The sequence below is a fragment of the Perca fluviatilis genome, chromosome 21, assembly GCF_010015445.1.
Source record: "Perca fluviatilis chromosome 21, GENO_Pfluv_1.0, whole genome shotgun sequence".
Lineage (NCBI taxonomy): Eukaryota > Metazoa > Chordata > Actinopteri > Perciformes > Percidae > Perca > Perca fluviatilis.
In genome coordinates, this window is record NC_053132.1 from 28,470,244 (window position 1) to 28,491,209 (window position 20,966).

Sequence of the window (20,966 nt, forward strand, 5' to 3'; positions counted from 1 at the left end):
CCAGATGTAGGCTATCAATCCAAAAACAAAATAAAGTCACTTTCAGGAGGAATACAAAATTAAAAACTTAAAGTAAACAGAGCAAGTGCAAAAAGAGTAGCCTGTATTTCCTTTTTTAACAGTAGTAGGTAAAATAACATCCAAGCTCTTCTCCCTTTAATCTTACAGTAAAAAAGTGCAGTTTTATCAACATATGAAATCAGATGTATCAAATAAATCAAACATATGGCAAGTTGCAGTGTCTAATATAACAGTCTGTAATCGGTTGGGTCACTCATGATGATGTTAAACCCAAAAAATTACACTGCAGACTGACAGCGTTTGATGATGCTTATTGTTAAAGTCCCAGTGTGTAACGTTTGTAGTTGTTCATTATCAAAAATCTGTATTTCCCTTCACAAACTTGTCCTTTTTCGTGAATATTGACCACCACCATCAATTTCAAGTATTCCTATTAGCTTGGAATTTTACATTTGCGCTTGCATGAACTGGGGTAGGCGCTCCATAATGATGCGCCATCTTGAAATACGTTAGCCGGTAAGGGACATACAGGACATACTGCTCTGCCTTTCGCGTTTTCGACTCACAGCTGCTGCTAATGGGTATCGTCGCTTCCCGGGCCCGGCAAGTTTGAAGAAGGAAACCTGGAGGAATCCAAATTTCAGGAACAGGAGTCTTCTTCTTCGCCCAGAAAAAGAAAACGGATATTTTAAAGAGCAAGAGACCAGTGTCATCAGAAAAAAGAGTGAACATTGGAGCTGCTTTGGAGGCACACACCAAATCCCAACTAGTTAATTATCCTCCGGACCGCTGCAGTCTCCTTTTCTTTCTCTCTCTTTTCTGACGGGTGGCGTGTGTGCCCGCTCGTGGTGTCCGCGCCACTCTCTGACATGAACTCATGGATGTATTAAGAGAACGCATGAACAACAACCACGGCTGATAGACGGCATTTTGTTCACCTTTGCTTTTTGAAGCGTGAAGGCTACCGTAGCTGCAATACTGTGTGGCGAGAGAGTTGATTGTGATATATGATCTCAACGCTAGATGGGAGTAATTCTTTAAGTCATAGCGGGGCATTAAAACAAATCATCGGACTAACGTACCGTTGGAATACTACTGGGAACACATTCCGTGTCACTATTTTGATAATCGCACACGTCTACAGTGCACGTTATGTCCGAGCCCGGCCCGGCCCGGCCCAACACATTACCTGTAATTATGAGCCGGAGCCCGATTTTAACCCGACAATTTTTTAATACGTATTCATAACTGACGTTATAAAGAACTCGTAAGATATCTGAAACAATCTGGCCTGGTTGCGCAATTATCGAAGACAGTGCTACAGATGGGGGAGACACAGTTTACAGTTTACCTCACACTCAAGTCAGTGCAACACATCCACCCAGAGCTGCTGGAGAGGCATAGCTTTCCCCCACCCAGTAAAGCTAATAAAGTAATGATTAAGAAAACACAAATACTTGATGAAGGGTCCGGCCCGAGGATAGTGGCGGCACATATGGGCCCGACCCAGCTCGTGGGTTAAGTTCGGGCTCGGACAGAGAATCTAAACTCTACTTGGGAGGGAAAGGGACAAAAAGGTGAGCAGAATTTACGCTGTTTTGCTGCTGTTCTCCTGACTTAGGGAGGCATTTTACAAAGTCTGCAGACAGAAGAGTTAAATACTCCCACACTTTAGAAGACTGTGTGTGAGCCTTTTTCTCAACGTTTTGTTGAACTTGCGAGGAATCCATACTTGCGCTGTTGCTGGAGGCAGCTGGTTATTTATAGATTTCTATGCGTGACGCGTCGACGCATTTATGTAATCGATTATGTCGACTATGTCGACGAATCGTCCCAGCCCCCTCATGAAAGGTGTATATTGCAAACACTCAGAGATTTTATTTTTTTTTACTTGAAAGAAGGTATCAGTAGAAAACTGCACTTTAAAATGTAACTGTCCATTTGTTCAATAAAAGAAAGTTGGAAATGATTTCCTATTCATTTGTTTTAAATTCAACAAGCAGTGTGTTATATTTTAACAGAATTATGAATGCATATTTATCGCAAGTAATATCGTTATAGTACCTTATATGGGGATGTTGGTTGCTGGGATGTCCAATGAGAAGTGTGTGTCTGTTTTGTGCCTATGTGTAAAAGGAACGAAGGCTGAAGGAAGGTCAGTCATTTTCTGTAGAAAGTACTCAGGGTCATTTGATTGAATAAAGATATGATTCTTTGATTCGCCAAATTGGCCTAAGAACATCCACAACAATACCAATATTCAACAACAGTATTGTATATTTTCCTCATATCGTGCAACCCAATTGTAACACCAGTCTAAATCAAGTCACTTGGCAAGGAAACCACTGTAAGTGAGATGGAAAGTCTTGGCTTTGTAAAAAAAGACAGCGACGGTGGTGAAGTGCTGCCCAGAGACGACTGGAGACAACTCCTCAGCATCAAACGGGAGACGGTGATGTGCCAGCATAAGCTGTGTAACAAATACACAGACGTTTTCACTTCCAGGCTGTGAACTCTTTGTGAACCTGTGTCATACTTCTCTCATTACTCCACAGTCCTCTTCAGTAATAGCCGTGGTTCTGGGTCAGGGATTGGTTTCTGTCATTCCTCAGCCGCCTCGCTAAGAGACCCACAGCTAAGAAAAAGAGGAGGAAAGAAATATTCCATTAGACTATAATGGGAGGGTGGAGTTTTTTTCTTTGTGAGTGTGTAGTTGGTTGAGAATAATCATGGATTCATGTAGTCTTCAAAAATATGTGTGGAGTTGTGTTTCTCCTTGTAAACCAGTGTTTCCTCTATGTTATTACCGCGGAGGCCCGCCACGATAAAATTTCTGCCGCCACGGTATCAAAAATAGGGCAGACGCACAACAGGGTTTCCGCTATGGACACCGCGCACCGCCGCTCCTTCAGCTGTTTATGAAAAGTCATAAAGTCATGATTACACTGTCTGCTCGACTGAACTTAAGCGAACTGTCATCCGCTCTCTCTCCCCTTTTAGGGTGAGCAACTAGGACAGGACGTCATCACTCGCGAAGTCATGCCAAATAAACAACAGGGCGAATACTACTTGTCACTCAATCATAGGCAAAGTGACGAACAGCGCTGAAAGCCGCGACATGAAATCTGTGAAATATGACAGCTACACTTTATTGGAAAATAGTATTGTTTTAAAACCGTTTTCCAGGTTAGTGGTGGTGCATACCGCTCAAAACCAACATGAAAAACGTAGCTAGTAATGTTCACTCAGCGTTTAGTTTTGTTGTTAAACTATGTATAAAATGAGCGGTGACGTTAAATAACCCTATGGTACCGTCTATTTGCTGGATGGTTTCATGGTAATGGTTTGTAGCTAACATTAGCAGATAAGCCCGTACTTTTTGACGTTCAACGTTCATTTGTATGACATTTGTAGCCTCTTTAAAAGAAATTTGCACCATTGCCCTTTATAAGAAATGTTTTGTCATCCTCCCAAGCAGATAGCCAAACATGCTAATGTGTACTCGTGTACTGCTCTCCAGAGAATGGGAATGTGTTTTACAGATTCACTATTAGGTGTCCTGTGTCCTGCCGGGGACACACCTGGGTCTGTTGGATGTGAGAGATAGAATGAGCATGGTTTTTGGTGCAGTGGTCCACTTGAACCTTTTTGCCATTCAGAGGGAATCCCACTCTTATGGATTGATAATACCAATCACAGAATATGGAATTCAATATTGCTGTGCAAAAATCATACTAAAATCCAATATTGCCAGTGTTTTCCCTATCTTTGTGGAAGACTTAGGTGTGACTATTTGGCAGGGGGTTTAGGCGTCCTTCCTCAAGAAAAAGTTTTTCAATAAAACAAAAGCAATTTCCCCATATATTTTGTATCTCTTTGTTGGTTTTTGCGTCTCTTTGTAGTTGTGTTGTGGCTCTTTTTGGTCATTTTTGTTTTCTTTGGGGTTGTTTTGGGTCTCTGTGGTCATGTGGCGTCTCTTTTGCCACTATTGGACCAAATTTGGACCAAATCTGTCCAAAATGTTGGAAAAGCTAAAGGAGATAATAATAAACTAACACTCAAAAAGCTTAAAGACACAACTTGATAAAAAAGTCCAACTACAATCATTAGATCTGAGAAAAGTCTTTTAGTTACATTCATTTGGCTTAGTTGCTGCCCAAAACGGCTCGGGTGCTGCACCTAAACCTTATAATGGCGGGGAAAACCCTGATTGCTATAATTATGGCTGGCAAACTCCCATGGCCTTACTGTCCAGTTTATACCACGTCTTCTCAAAGTCCAGACCAAGGTCCGCATCCGGACCGAGAGCCAAGTCAATCTGGAGCCGGCCCGTACCTTGTATAAACCTTTTGAAGTGTAACATTTTCTATTTTTAAATACATTTCATACTGATCAATAAATTGTTAGTAAAGTATACAGTAGTGGTGTAACGGACCATAGTTGATCTCCCTCCCCCCAAAACATAAAAGGGTTTGGACTTATTTTTACAACTGAAATGAAAAAAATATTAGAGAGAAAGTATGCTACTGAATAAAGAATTCGAATTCCAGGTAGTGGCGCAAAAGTTGAGCAGGAAAACTGAGAACTCAACTTGAATGTATGTTGCTTAAAAGTAATAAGTAAGTTGAATAATGTTTTTTGTTATTGCTAATTGTTCCGGAACCCTGACATTAAAAAATTTGAGATAAGGAACTTTGAGTGATACGTTTGACAACCCCTGGTTTATACCATCATATTGCCCGACGCCAGGTATATGAGAAATATTAATAACAAACTAGTTTTCCTCAAGCCCAATACTTTAATTTGAAGGTAGTAAACTGGTCTAACCCAAAGTATGGAAATAAGGAAGGAGCTCTGCAGTGAGTAAACAGATGATTTGAATGGTATGTAAAGTGTTTTGTCCCTAAGGTGCAGGGTTGAGACATGTTATGTAATATGAAAGCTGCAGGTGTGCCTGTTCTAATCTCCTGTTGTTTAGGAGGACGTATACGGACGTATACAATACTGGTCCACGTGCACACACTCATACACACAATGCTACACAACAACAACCGCTGTTTTATTTCCACACTGGCTCACTGTCAGCGAATGTTGAATGAGTCTGACCTAGTTGCCAGGCACAAGATTACTCTCTACATTTTTAACAATAGAGCAAATTTATTGGGTAATACAGCCCAGGACTGTTCTGATGTTGAGGTTGTTGTTCTTTTTAAGACCTAGTTCCAGCATTTATTCTCATAGCAAATGACGCTGTGACGGAGCAGTTGATGAAGAATTGATTAACCTAAACTGTGTCACTTTACAGATTTGGTGTATGAGTATGCCCCTGGGTGTGTGGTGTGCACTGTTTATACTGTCCTTTCTTTCCTCTGGAGTGTCTGGAAACTGTGGCAGTAAACTCCAGCTGCATTAACAGTACATGCACACACACACACACACACACACACACACACACACACACACACACACACACACACACACACACACACACACACACACACACACAATGCGTGTGGACCATGCGCAATATTTGTGAAATGCTAAATATGTGTCAAACCATTCAGAATGAAGTATTGTGGTGCTGCAGAGACAAATCTCATTCTACAGACTAATTGTTTGGTACAGATCCTCACATAAATCTCTATAAACATTTTAATTTACTTTTAATTTTAATATTTTATAATGAAAAAGAGAATAAAGATACAAAAATGCCCATGCCGTCCAATATCGTGATTCACATCGCAATCGCAATATCAGTCAAAATAATCCCAATGAGATATTTTCCTCATGTGGTGCAGCCCTTGTTGTGATTGTAGGAGTGCAATGCTAAAGTACTAAAATACTGTGTTGCTGCAAACAACCCCTGATTGGCTCTTTGCTGGTTCATGGTCAGCCCTCGAGCGTTGATATTCTCAAGCTTTAGCCAGTGATGACCTTGCCCTACAGACTTGACAAATCCATTTAAGCTAATCGACCGGTGTTTAGGCTTAGACCCAACCAGGGTTTAAAAAGTGAAATCTTTCCTGCCATTTACTCAATTCTTGAACGCAACCTTTGAAACATCACATCACCAGATACCACCATATCACATTCTTTGCTAAAAGTCTCACAACTTTGCTGGAGTTCTTTTTGAAGCTGGAGTTTTTAGGTCAAAGCCGTCTCTGTCCTCTGACCACCACAGACAGCTGGATGATGGCTCCCACTTGGTGAGACTTAACATCCTAGTGTAATCACATTGTTTTTACACACACACACACACACACACACACACACACACACACACACACACACACACACACACACACACACACACACACACACACACACACACACTCCTACAGGGCTTGGGTCACCACCTGCCAAGGTCTCTGGCACTGCTGAAGCCAAGAGTGGAGACACGGTTAGCTGGATGTTTTCAGTAGCTTCATGGATTATGAACCTGTACTTCTGTTTTGTTTCCCTACATTTAAAATTAGGCCTGCGAGATTCAGGGGGGAAAAATGAATCACGATTCTTTTAGCTTAGAATTGATATCACAATTCTCTGCCATGATTTTTTTTCTCAAGAATTGTAATGTTTATTGCACACATGAACCATGACAAAACAAAACAAATTGGCAGCACCAAACATAGATTTTTTTTTTGGCACCTATAGCACATTGCGCATCACCACAAGCCTGTAAACATAGAGGCTTCAATGAAGAAAAAAATAAAGTACATACTGGCCATTTAAGTACAGTAGGCTACCAAAAATAGTGACATATAACACATTGAACTAAATATGGCCCTGATACAGGCTCGCTCTGAACTCCTTGAACATGTCTTTACATAATTAAAACATGTCAATCAATGTGCTACAGCTTCAGTCTCTAGAGAAATGGAGTTTGTCAATTGCCAATTTAAGTACAGTATCGAAAACTGAATGATTTTAGCACACTCTTTAACTGCTTGCCTTTTATAGAATTAACATTCAACTGGCCGTTCAAGTACCAAAAATACAAGTTTAACGCACTGCGCTGAATATGTCCCTGAATATGGTTCTAAATAGGCTAATTGAAACGTCATTCAACATTCTGAGGCTTCAGTGTCAAAAGAAAAGCACTTTTATAGCTGGCAGTGCAATGTATGAAAAATAGTTGCGGGAGGGTATTGAGTAGCGTTTGTCCAATGTACGGATCATCTTTCGAAATCCGTCACGCTCTACGGTGTTTATTGGAACCATGTCTTTTGCTAGATGGTAAGCAATTGCTTCTGTTATTTTCTTACTCCTAGTGGAGTTATGTGGGTATGGCGTCGCATTGTGCAAGGTGTCTGTAATAGATGTCTGCGTTGTTGGACGACTTTCGGACCTCTTGCCTTGTACGGGTAGCCTAGAAATCTAGACGCACCCTAGCGGCAGCAAAATTATTTTGTATAGAGTCGGTGGGCGGGGCTTATGGCTGCTGCTGCTGGGAACAGCGGTCTTCTGGAAGACTTGGAGTTAAGCTTTTCTTTGAGAAAAGAAGAAAGAACGGCACAGAAATCATTCTTAAAAACGGAAGATGTGCTCGCAGTTTTGCCGACCGGATATCAACTAGCTTCTCTTCCTCCTTTGTTGCTCTGCCTGGTTGGAGCGCTATCCTATTGTGTGCAGAGAGAATTTGAAAGACAACCGTTTATCCCGCCCCTCGGATTGAGCCCTGCCAATGGTGAGTTCCCAGACCCAACATCTGGATGTTGGGTCTGGCTTGGGTCTGGCTTGTCAGGCTATTGTACGGATTCATTATGTTGCACTTTGTGGTCGTTGGAGGTGCTGGTAAAGATTTGTGGTGTTACCTTGCGGTGCTGCCATGAGGGCAAAGCATCCATTGCAAATCCCATCAGACTGCCCCTCGTTCTCTTGCTTGAATCCAAAATACTTCCACACAATCGAATGCGAGCCTTTTTTCGGAACGAGTTCGGTTTCAGACTGAGTGGTTGGCTGATTCCCGTCACCAGTACCTGGGTTTTCATCAATATCCATTTTGTTTATTTCCTGTCGCACTAGTTAGACGATGCTGCAGCCTCGAAGGCTTTCCGAACTACCGCGCTCACTCGACTAGTGAAACCCGTGACTAAAAGGCGCTTTGTCATTGGCTGAGGGTGAAGCCCTGAGCTTTGTGAGAACCTAGAACAGAAAGCATTGCAGCGCTTGGGAGCGCTTTAAAGCGCTTTAAAAACAGTTGACTCGTAAAATTAAATGAGAATCAAAGTCATTTAAAAATTGAATTGCGAACAGGGGTGAATCGAGATTGCGATTTATAGCGATTTATCGTGCAGGCCTATTTAAAATCATGCAATATTAAACGTCTGTTCCTATAGACCTGTTTTGCAGAAACAAGTACATTCCTAATGATGTTTTTGGAGCCTTATTGGGAATTGTGTGGGACAGTTGGAGTGAAGCCAAGTCCCCCGCTCTGCCTCGGTGGTTTGGTTTGAGGGACTGTGTTTACCCGCTCAGTAATCGGTGCAGTTAGATGGATGTGTTCCTCAGATAAGTGTTTCCCTTGATGAGGGCCTTGCCTGACCACAAACCATCTATCATCAGAGAGAGATAATGACCTTAAATTACCCCCTTTTTTCTCTCGCTCCCTGTATTTTGGTGTCGCCCCAGGCCGCTGTGGCTGCAACTGTTATAATGCTGGCTACCTTCTGCTTGTCGCGGCGCGGGGTTTCTATCATCTCTCTCAACCCATAACTTGACTCAAGTGTCCTTTTCTGCTTTTGTTAATGAGAAGTCGGTGTGGGTAGAAGTGGGTTTGAATTCCCTGTGGTATAGAGGCAGCATAGAGGGCAAACTTTAACACAATTCCAAAGAGCCAAGCCTGCAAGGAACTGATTTCTGAGGTTTTGTTTTTACCCTGTATTTTGTCAAGACGGCAGTGAAAAGGCTTTTCTGTCTTTTTTTTTTTTTTTTTAAGATTTGAAATGGAGAAGTCAGTCTTGACGCTTGCATAGTCTTTTTATGAATGACTTTTATTTCCTAGGTGACATGGTGTCAAAATGCAGCAAAAATATGGAGGTGGAGTAAAAAAAAAAGGCATTTCAGACATAACCGATATTAAAATAAAAGGGCAAATGTCAGGAAGCTGCACTCAACAAATGGACTAGATTTACCATCAGGACAATGTGAGAAGCATTTTGTACCGAGCAATATTTAAGATGCACCAGACCAGACTTTTTTTTTTATAAAGATTATTTTGTTGGCATTTTTAGGCCTTTATTGACAGGACAGCTGAATACATGAAAGGGGAGAGAGAGGGGGGAACGACATGCAGCAAAGAACCGCAGGTCGGCGTCGAACCTGGACCCGCTGCGTCAAGGAGTAAACCTCTATATATGGGCGCCCGCTCTACCAACTGAGCTATCTGGGTGCCCACCAGACCAGACTTTTATGTTGAAATACACTCTTTAAGTCACAGTGTTCTGCAAGAGAGAAAAGATCCCACCTCCATTACTGAGACAGCTGGACTCACCAACATCTGATTTGATTTATTTAGCACATGTAAAAAACCAACAGTGTTACATATACAACATAAGTAAAAAAGACAGGCAAAGGAAACCCAGAAAACCCTCAAGGGGCTCGACATGTTGCGTTCCATAAAATAATCCAACTAAAGGTAGCATATAGAAAATAAAAACATAAAAAACATAGTCTATGAAAAGGGACAGAAGAAAGGAACAATTAAATGAGGAGAGGAAATAAAGAATGAGGGAAGTGGGAAAAGTAATCGCAAAAAGAACTTTTTCGAGTGGGATAATTGTGAAATTTATTATTAGGGGTAAAGAGTTTGCAGGTAGTGTTTTGTTTAATGATCTATGAACAAATTGGCCAAGTTGAAGATCGTTGATCTGATAAATGTTAAGAATGCCAAATTTGTGAAACCGAGGTTTCACAAAAAAGTGTAAACATTACGTCTTTAAAGATCTTGAAAGTTGCACTAATCAATATTTTTATATTAAAGTGATGGTTCGGAGTAATTTCACCCTAAGGTCCTTTGCACCATGACCTCGAGCCAAACAACCCCCCAGAAGCTTTTTTCACCTGGGTCGAACATTGGGAGAGTTAGCTTTATCAGCTGAATAGCTTAGCGCAGGGGCTAATGGATCCAGGTTTGTATCTCGTACCCCACTAATAATGCCCGAAATGATACCAAACTTCTACACTAGTACAAATAGGTTATGCATTCATAAAACGATGGATTGGAAAGTATGTAAGTACACCAGAAGTTTATGTAAATAACACTTGCCTGTTGGCTTCTGCTCTCTTCCGCTTTATGTCAACAAAAATGCGACAAAAGTGTCAGAGAAAGCAACAAAAATGAAAGCATAGCAGTATTACAGTCAAAGATATTTGCCTTTTCTCAGTAAAAACATGTCAATAAACTCTACATGTCTGGCCCTTGATGGGATTCTCATTTTCCAGTGTGGCCCTTCAAGATAATGAACCTTTATTTATCCAGGTAAGTCAATGGAGAACAAGTTCTCATTTGCAACGACGACCTGTCACATTCACACAGTTCATTCATACCTGGAAGCTGCCCGGCACAACCACAGTCTGGCCACTGAGCAGCTCCACTGGAGCAGCTGGGGTTAAGGGCCTTGCTCAAGGGCCCCTCAGTGGTGGTAATGAGGGAGGGACAAGCGCTGTTCTATCACTTTCCCCACCCTGATTTTATCCTGCCGTCTAGGAATTAAACCGGCGACCTCCCGGTCCCAAGCTCGCTTAACCTTTAGGCCACCACTGCCCAGTTTGACACTCCTGGTGTATGGGGTCAACTGCCAACAACCAGCAACTGAAATAAATTAAATATATTATAGTCTGACCAATAATTATATAATTACAATTTGGCATATCTAAACAAAATCAACAATTACCATCAACAGTCATACCCTTTAGGACCTTAGCTAATGTTAGCAATTAATTGCGGTTAAAAAAAGAAACCGTGATTATTTAAAAATTGCCAATTAGACAATGATGTACAGGCCTAGTTACATCTCTGCAGCTCCCTCAGCTCTACCTCGTGTTTTATCGTTTTTCAGCTCGTTTTCATTTTACAGCAACGTCACTGTTCTGGTTCAGTCTCACGGCTCTCATCCACCTGGTTTCCAGCTGTTTTCAGGACCAAGCCTCAGATGAACCCACTGTACTCCACAGCAGCAAACAGCAGACAGACCCAGTCAGAGATCAGCTGGGGAACACAGTGGAGCGTTCAGCAGCTAGAGAGACGGAGATTTCTCTTTCTTTCTTTGCTTACACGTAAGACATATCGACTTGACAAGGCCATTTCATGTACGATGTGTTTGATTTTCATCTTGTGGTGAAGTTCTGTGTCAGATTATATCAGGGGTGGCAAACTCAATTTCCACAGTGGAAAATGAGAATCACAATAAGGCCCAGACATGTATAGTTTATATTGACATGCTTTCATTTAATAGAAAAAGTCAAATATCTTTGACTGTATTATTGCATGTCTCATATAGTCTCTCACTTACAGTTTGGTCGACATAAAAAGAGAAAAAAGCGTCAGCAAAAGTGACAGAAACTTCAGAGAAAGCGACAAAACGTTGAAAAAGCGACAAAAACTAGGTGGGCAAAATCTATTGTGAACCTAAATTGATGTGCGTGGTGGATCAAAATGTGCGAGGGCCGGATTTGGCCCGTGGGCCTTGAGTTGGAGTTGACACGTGGATTATATAATCATAGTCATGGGCGGTGTGTGTGTGTGTGTGAGGGGGGGGGTAGTAGTAGTGTAGTCTGCCTTAACAGAGTAATGCAATGTGATTTCATTTTGATGCATTTTTCCTCCAGTTCTTTCTAATGCGTGGAACATGATTAAAGGCATTTTAAAATGAGATTTGCAGCCGTGCAAAGCAAAGCAACTGACGCCTCTGCCACCTGCAGTCCTGTTGAAGGAGACTAACACGAGCAAGCCAGCTTTTTTCTTGTCTTTTTATTTATTATTTACATTTTCCAGCATTTTCCTCCTGTGTTCTTACTCTGAAGAGGTTCAGAGCCATTTGCACACTCATCCGATCTTGCAGCGAGTGTTTTAGTAAAGCGCTTGCGTGTTTTTCTTGTTGACACACAAACATTCTCTCATCTCACCTGAATGGAGGTGTAGATTCATCTTTCCCTCTCCCTGTCTTCTCCCCTTCCTCTTTTAAGCGTTTCTTCACTCCTCAGTGAACTACGTTTTCCACATCAAAGCCCCCAGATCCCTTCCTTCTGTGCAGGGAGCAAAGCAACAGTAGTTCACAGCATTGCTCGTGCATCTGATAACATTATCAAAACGCTGCATCACGTGCCCTTTTGCTTTGTTTGTTGTGACCATAGAAAACAATAGAGGGCTGCCACACTGACAGCTCCTCGGCTCCTTTTGCCTTCAATAATTTCTGTTTCCGTGGACGTCAGCAGGCAGCGGACTCTGTAATTTCCCTGTCTCTGCGAGAAAACACAATGCTTGAGATTTACTACACATCTGTTCACAACAAGTCCTAGGTGTAAGGGGTGGAGACACACACACACACACACACACACACACACACACACACACACACACACACACACACACACACACACACACACACACACACACACACACACACACACAGAGACTTTAATTGATCGTGCTGTCAGAAAAAGCCCCCTGCTACTTTTTTTGCGAAGATGGAAGGAGGGAGGGGAGAAAAAGGGAGTTGACAGTTTAGTAGATGGAGTTAGAGAGACAGCGAGCGAGTAGGAAGCCACGGTGGGTGTGCTATGTGAGGAATGCCGGCTCATGTTGTAACTAGAACTCGTGAAAGGCCCTGTTCTTTCCATACCGCCGGGACAGTTTAGACCCCGTCTTGGCAAGCAGCCCAACGCCCCAACGCCTCTATCTGTGTCATTATCAGCGGGCCTTTTTGTGCCTTTGGGCTCTTGTTTGTATTCATGCGAGTCTCCAGCAGCAACAGCTCCACTATAGGCCTGCATGTAAACTTCACTGGACTGCTGTAAAATGAAATGTAAAGCAAGCCTGTGCACATTCATGTAACCACTTGGTACACTCTAAGAAATGACTGATGACTGTATATTTTTAACAGAAATTGCCTGTAGAACTTGATTTACATTTCACACCATTATTATAAATTATTAACCAGCACTTGGATTAGCAAGCGTCAAAAGTTAGTGTAAAAAAAAAAAATGTGTGAGAGAATTTTAAATGAGAAAATGGTCTGTGTTTTGATTATAGCTACAACATTTTAAGTTTTAATTACGGGACAAACTTTTTCTGTTATTTTACGGATTTATTTCTCAGAGTGTAGAGCATTTCCTCCAAACCCCCGTGCATGGCTGTGTATGTGTGCATTTCTGCCCCAGGAAATAACCATGGAAGTGAGAATGCCTCCTTTATCCTCTAAGCTCCAGAAGAATAGTAGACATTCTGTGTGTAGCTCCCCGAATATTGTAGAAAGTCTGTACTGTATATTTTGGGATAGTCAGGAATATCAATGGATTTTACAGATCGGTTACACTGCAGCATTGCAGCACAATATTTTTTCTAACCATCTTTTTGCTTTAACATTTTTTTTTTAATGCACAGAAAACCCAGCTGCACTGGAAATCAAAATGTTTTATTAGGCTGAGAAATAACATCAATAAACCAGAGAGAAAGAATTGAATATTTAATCAGTGCTCCAGTGGGAACCCGTTTATATGCCACAAATTCACAAATTGCTTCGTATTCTCTTATTCATTTTGTGTTTATGTGGAACATTTATTCTGACAGCTTTTTCAGAGCAAGGTTTTTTTAAGCATTTCCTTTTGATCATGTAATCCATTTTTCTTTTCCACACATTTTCTTCCTACATTTCTAGTCAAAGGAACTTTGCTGTTTATTTCAAATTGGGTCTCACTTTCATAATTTTGGCGGTCATACCGCTGGGTAGTAAAGAACATTGCTGATCTGAGAGCTGGGCAGCAGTAACATCACTGACAAGAAGTCACAGACAAACATGAGTAGTCAGACACGTAGACAAACCCCCAGGTTAGTCACACATATTTGGAAGAGAAAACAAAGAGGGAGTGTGAAATAATTACCCAAACTAACACTACCAGGACCCTGAAGTAAATTCAGCTACCTCACCTTCATTTCATTGTTCACACATAAAGGTTTTCCCTACAGTGACATGTCAAAATGTCTTCTGTGAAAAAGGCCTTTTGTCTGACTGCTTGTGTTTGTTACAGCAATGTTGGCATATTCAAAGACTCAGCAATTACGTAAGTGAGTACTAATGTGTTCAGCTGATAGAAATAATAGTTAAAAGTTGCAATAAACTGCAATTATCTTTCAACATGTTTCAAGTACTTTGACTGTTGCTATCAATCATATTTGCTCCAAATGTATTCCTTTGCTCTGCATCCATATTATATTATATGTTGTATAGTCTATATCCACAAAGTTGCACTCCTGGGAATTCCACCGGATGCATGTCTTTTCGCCGATGTCCGTTTCGTTCCTCTTTCTTTGTGTGGGAATTCAAAACTTTTATTTTACGAGGACTATGGGTAACTGCTCCTCAGATCTCTGCAGGGTAAATCCAGACAGCTAGCTAGACTGATCTGTCCAATCTGAGTTTTCTGTTGCACGACTAAAACTACTTTTGAACGTACACGTTCTACCAAAACAAGTTCCTTCCTGAAGCTATTTTGCAGCGGCTCCGTGCAGAGCTTAGCCCCGCCCATGACGATTGTGATTGGCTTAAAGAAATGCCAATAAACCAGAGCACATTTTTCTCTCATCCCAGAATGCTGTGTGGACTATTAAGACCCTCCTCCGCAGCGCTGTGGAGGAAGGTCTGGCTCTGCAAGACTATATGTTGTATTACATGTACATTATGGCTGTACATGTATTACAGCAGAGGTGTCAAACTCAATTTCATTAGGGGGCCACACTGAAAAATTTGAATCACATCAAGGGCCAGACATGTATAGTTTGACATGCTTTAATTTAACCCAAAAAGTCAAGTATTTTTGACTGTGTTATTGTATGTCAAAAAGACGATATTGTCCACATCCATGTAGTTGCTGGTGCAGGACAAAAAAAGTGAATGTTCGAATAAGGTAAAGTATATTGTATGTCTCATATATGTTTAGTGGACACAAAGCCCTAAAAAAGTCCACAAAAAAGTTCCTTAGCCATCATAGAATTTAGCAAATCAATTCATTCTGATAAAGATTTTAAAAGTAGGCTACCAGACAACAACTTCTTTTACATGTGTGAATATGCAAACTCTAAATTTCTTAGTCTCAAAGTCGGCAAATCTGCCAAATTCTGCTTTGAGTGTTGCTTAATTGCAGTCTGAAAAACAGTTTCCCGTCTTTCTGTTTTGGTGCACAGATACAGTAGGTGGGCCAAAATGTAATGTGAACCTAAACTGATATACGGTACAGGCCAGATCTGAATTTGTGAGGGGCCAGATTCGGCCAGCGGGCCTTGAGTTTGACGCGTGTATGAGCTACAGTCTCTCCTCGAAGGCGTTCATATGGTTGCTTTCATTAGTACACACCAAAAGATGGAAGTAGTTGTGTTAAAAATAAGAGCTTAACAGAGAAATTCAAACCCTGCCTTACTTTGCACCGCTGCACATCTGGCCAGCTGCTACATTTGGTGGACAAGCTTGTTGGATTGACGGTTTGGTAAAGTTACAGAAATTGTTGTACCCGGACCCCCTTCTAACGTCAGGAAGGTGTGGAGGAAGGGGAGTTCAGACGCTGTTCAACCCTCCGACAACTAAGAACTAATGTTTCAGAATCCGAATAAGAAAGGCTTCATTGTCATTGCATAACAAAATTAGTTGTGACACTCATGTGATCCATTCCAACATAAAAATATAAAAAAACACAAGACAAAGGTCATCCAGTGGCATAAAAATGCGATAAATAAATATAAAAGTATTTAAAGTGCAGCAAGTGCATAGTGGATGCCGAAAAATGACTTGTTTTTTTGTTAATTTAGTGTGCTGATGGTTTTGCTTAACATTATTGGTTTTTATTAGAATTTATCTTAATGGGGCTGAAACTAACCATTCATTTAATTATTAATGTATCTGTTGCTTATATTTTTAATGAACTTATTGTTCGTTTAGTCTACAAAATGTCAGAAAATAGTGCAATATGTCCATTGCAATTTCCCAGGAACTAAGTACTAACTAACTTTTTCTGTTTCGTCAAGAGTCATCTTATTAAAACAGAAAAGCATCAAATGTTCACACGTCAGAACTGGAAGAATGTTTAAACCTTTTCCATCCATTACAGAGGTAGATGATTACTGTTCTGTCAATCAACTAATGGATTCATGAGCAGCAGTTTCATCTCTACTGCTGGTATATTTGAAACCTCTCGCTAACTCTACTTTTCCTTCTCTTCCTGTGCAGCGTGCGCGCACACACACACACACACACACACACACACACACACACACACACACACACACACACACACACACACACATACACACACACACACACTCAGAGACACACAGACACATACACTCAGAGACACACACACTTACACACCCTCTCAGACACACACTCACTCACACACACACACACACACACACACTCAGACGTACTCTCTCACACACACACAGACACACACAGACACACACACACACACTTAGACACACATACTTAGAAACACACACACAAACACAAGCACACACACACGTGATTTTCCACACCTGAGTGGGAGAAAAGGATGAATGGCTCTGTATTGTCTGGCTCCTGTGTGGGTCTGGGTGGACAGTAGGGCCTTTACAGTAGATCTGTGTTGTAGGACGTCCAATCATATTTAGCTGTGTGAGGAGAGTTTCCTACCCTCATTTCAGGATGGATACATCATATTTGAAGTCTGCAAGTTTGATTTGATATCATTTGGAATGAGGGTTTAAGGGATGATCGCCGGATAATGAAAAAAAGGGGATCGGGCATGTAGAAGAAGTTAGTGTTGTCACAATAAAAGTTCAGACTTTATACCTTTTTTAATAAAAAATGTACTCTATATGCTTCCATTGCAAACCTCGGAAAGCTCTGTAGCCGTTGTTGACCCGTTGTTCCTGAGGAAGATATTTTCATTATGTAAGTGCTGGGACCAGTTTGTCAACCAGTTTAAGGAACTGGCTCTCAATTTTAGACATTGAACAGTGTTTTTGAATGAATAGAAAATATTGAATTTGAATCTCATCACATTTTTTGTGATTTTGGTTGTTGTGGCAACACCTGTGGAAGCAGGACTAATGAAAGCGACTATATGATGGACTCGAGTACATTCCCGCCTGGAGTACAGAATGAATGATTGAGACATGGGGCAAGTAGCAGTCTGTCTGTTCCAAGGTGAGTCGGGAAAAAAAAACTTGTACAGTCTTGCAAACTGACTTATGCTATTTATTGTGCCAAGCAATGCTGCTGTGAAAAAAGAAATATATATATATATATATACATACATTATCCTAGCATGCTTGGGTTTTATGGTTGTCACTCTCAATTCCAAAGAGCTGTGATAAGATAGCAGTGTAAATGAGGTGGAATGGTACATTCACGCGAGGCCGAATCATTTGTTTATGAATCATTTGGCTGCCATGAGGGTGTCAGAGGCGCTCAGAGAGGGAAGGGCGAGGCAGCAGGAGGTGAGGAAAGCGCCCCATTCTGTCGGGGCTGCCAGGTTGTTTGAAGGAAGGAGTGATGATGGGATGGGGAGAAAAAAAAAGAAGAAAAAAAAACACTGAAAACACCCACGGGGTCCGGCAGGGATGCACAGTGGTGGAAGAATTATTCCGATACTTTACTTAAGTAAAAGTACTAATACAACACTGTAAAGTTACTCTGTTACAAGTAAAAGTCCTGCATTGAAAATGTTAAGTAAAAGTAAGTAAGTATCATCAGGTACTAATGTAAGTGTGAAAGGACTAGATGCAGAAAAACCCTACCATTTTAGAAAGTGTAAAGGATCCAAACAGTCAGCTGGACTTGTAGGCCGTTATATTGTTGGCTTTTTTCATTTATAATAAAACATCAGATTTTATAAACTATATAACATAAATATAATATACTGTTTTGTGTGCAAAAACCTTAATGTGTAAAGTAACTAATAACTAAAGCTGTTACAGATGAATGTAGTGGAGTAAAAAGTCCAATATTTCTCTCTGAAATGTAGCGGAGTAGAAGTAGAAAGTGGCCTGAAAAGAAAAGACTCAAGTAAAGTACAAGTACCTCAACATTTGTACTAGTACTCAAGTACAGTACTTGAGTAAATGTACCTAGTTACATTCCACCGCTGGGGATGGAGGGACTTCTGCAGAGCTCTGTAAAAAGACCAATATGTCACCAAATACTGAAGTCTTTTTCCATTCTCTCCCTCTCCTCTCCCTCCCTCTGTCTCGTTCCAGAGTTGCTGGGCTCCACCAAGAGACTCAACATCAACTACCAAGACTCAGACGGGTAAGAGGAGTGTGTGTGTGTGTGTGTGTGTGTGTGTGTGTGTGTGTGTGTGTGTGTTTTTGTGGGTGCAGCCTGTGAAATAAGTGTGAAGTTGAGTCTAAAGAATGCAATAGAGGAGTCACTGTGTCTTGATTGACATGCATATTGGAAAAACCTTTATTTGCCTCCTGTTTGTCTTGGTCTTCACCATTGTGTGACTCATAACCACATCCCCCACACATGTTCTGACATATAGTGCCCTCCAGACTTATTATCTCATTCCTACACACATAGAACATTACAGGATATTGACTTTGTTAAGTTTGAAGAAGAATATCCCTTTGATATATGACAACTCATCTGTCAAATCTGTTTATGTAAAGTTCATTATTCTGTGTTAACAATTCAGTTAAATTAAAAGCAGGTTAATGTCACTATAGTCTCACATTGCAAGACCTTCCTCCACAGCATTCTGGGATGGGGAAAAAAACCTGCTGAGATCTGGGGACCAGTTAACCATAGTCCTCATGAATCCACCGAAGCAATCCTGGAAATGAAATTTTGTTGATATAGACAAATACCACTATCTGACAAGCTCTCTGTTCTCGCACGACACATATGCAGTTTACAGTTCCTGGGGTTTTAGGTGCAGAATATAAACTGCAACGGGATGGGGAGACATGCAGAAAAAAAACAAAACAAAAAACTAACTGAAAACATACAAGGGGTCCGGCAGGGATGGACAGGGGTGGATTCAGATACTTTACTTCAGTAAAAGTACTAATACCACACTGTAAAAACACTCTGTTCCAAGTAAAAGTCCTGCATTGAAAACTGTACTTCAGTAAAAGTCTGTAACTAGCTCTACATTAGTGTAGAGCTAGTTACATTAGTGTAGAGCTAGTTAGTCCTAGTGTTATACGTATGCTGATGATATTATACAATTTTAACATAACCCTGTGTGGCTGCTTAGCTTACATACCCTCACAAGCAACACAAAGTTTCGATTTATGTTTTTATATTGCTGTTTCCAAACAGTATTTCACTTTTAATTTTGAAAGAGGTAAAAGCTTTTAGGTTGAGGACTAACCCATGCGTTTGGTGGGTGTAACTCTATCTTGTGTGATGTTGGCTGGAGTGTAAACTTCCCCAAATCATACAAAGAGCAGGACAGAGCTGCTAACGTTAGCCTAAGACAGTCTTCTTCTGGTGAAATGCTACACAGTGGATGTGTAAGTCGTGGACAGGGCTTTTTTTTTTTTTTTACTTAACCTGTGACCTCACACAATAATGTAGCATGAAATGCTCCTTGGCCATGTGTTTTTGGTTCGAAAAGGCTAAAAAAAATCCCCCTCCAAAAGTCTTTAGATACAGCTGATAACTCTTTCAAGATCCCCGGCACACACACACTCACATCGGCATGTGGAGAAATCCAGACAGACCTGCCGTACCTAGTAACGGTTGCTAAGATATGATTTACACTATTGCTGTTAGACGTGGGGGTTTAGCTACTGCTACTGAAAAATCTGTGATTTCTGATTCAAACGTAGGTCTGTTTTCATTCAAATTAAAGATTGATAGACTGTGAACCTTATAACTGGTGGGCAGTACCACATCATGTGAAGAAAAGTGCCACCATCCTTCATAGTGCATAAACTAGACAAGGCATCTTTTATCATCTGCATTCAGTTTAGAGTTGAGAGTTTAGAGATGTTCTCTGAGCATAGTTAAAGTGAATCTTTGCGATCAGGGTTGCCAGAGGCCTCCTTTATGCTTGACAAACACCCTGCCAGTTGAAATCAGGTCTAGATCTAGCAGTCACGTCTCCATACTGAAGAGCTGATACATTGTGGACACCATAGCCCTGTTTTTTCGCAACAATTTACCCCCATCACTGTAAAGCAGTGTAGATGTAATACGAAAGATATTCCCTTTAAGCTAGTTCCAACAGACGGCTACTCTGACTTCAGACGCACGCCCAGGCTCCGGCTCTGGGTCCCCTTCTCTACCGTTGGTGTAGCCTGCACTGCTGGTAGGGAGATGAAGAATTCTTCGGCCTCTCCCGGGGACTGAAATGTCTTTACCTGGCAAGCTCCCTTGATTTTCAGCATAGCGGGGTAAAGAAGGATCATTTCCACACCTTTGGCTTGGGCCCATAGCTTGAGGGACAGCCTGGCGCGTAATTAAAACCGGAAGGATGTTTTGGTGGGTGGTATAACAGACAACATTGAAATCCAGTGTTTCCCCCAGTGCATTGTAAGCCTGGTGGCCCACCGGGCCTAAATTGCCCCCCACCAGGCCTAAGCCACTAGGGAAAACATTTTGAATGTATTTTTAAGACATTTTTTAAAGTAGTTACAGTGGGGCGGCTCGGTTGGAAACTTAGACATAGTCATATTTTCAAATCTCCAGTCAGCGTTTAGCACTGACTTAATCTGTAGGGCCTGTGGAATCTGTCTTATAGCTTTT

General features: G+C 41.2%; 1 protein-coding gene across 3 annotated transcripts in view; it reads left to right on the top strand.

Annotated features, from left to right (window-relative positions):
• LOC120551301 (caskin-2-like) overlaps window positions 1-20,966 on the top strand; it is a 93,929-nt gene that overhangs the window by 19,964 nt on the left and 52,999 nt on the right. For all 3 annotated transcript variants that reach the window (XM_039788607.1, XM_039788608.1, XM_039788609.1), the window contains exon 3: window positions 18,467-18,518. In XM_039788607.1, the coding sequence (XP_039644541.1) occupies window positions 18,467-18,518 (52 nt within the window). The remainder of the gene's footprint in view (window positions 1-18,466; window positions 18,519-20,966) is intronic.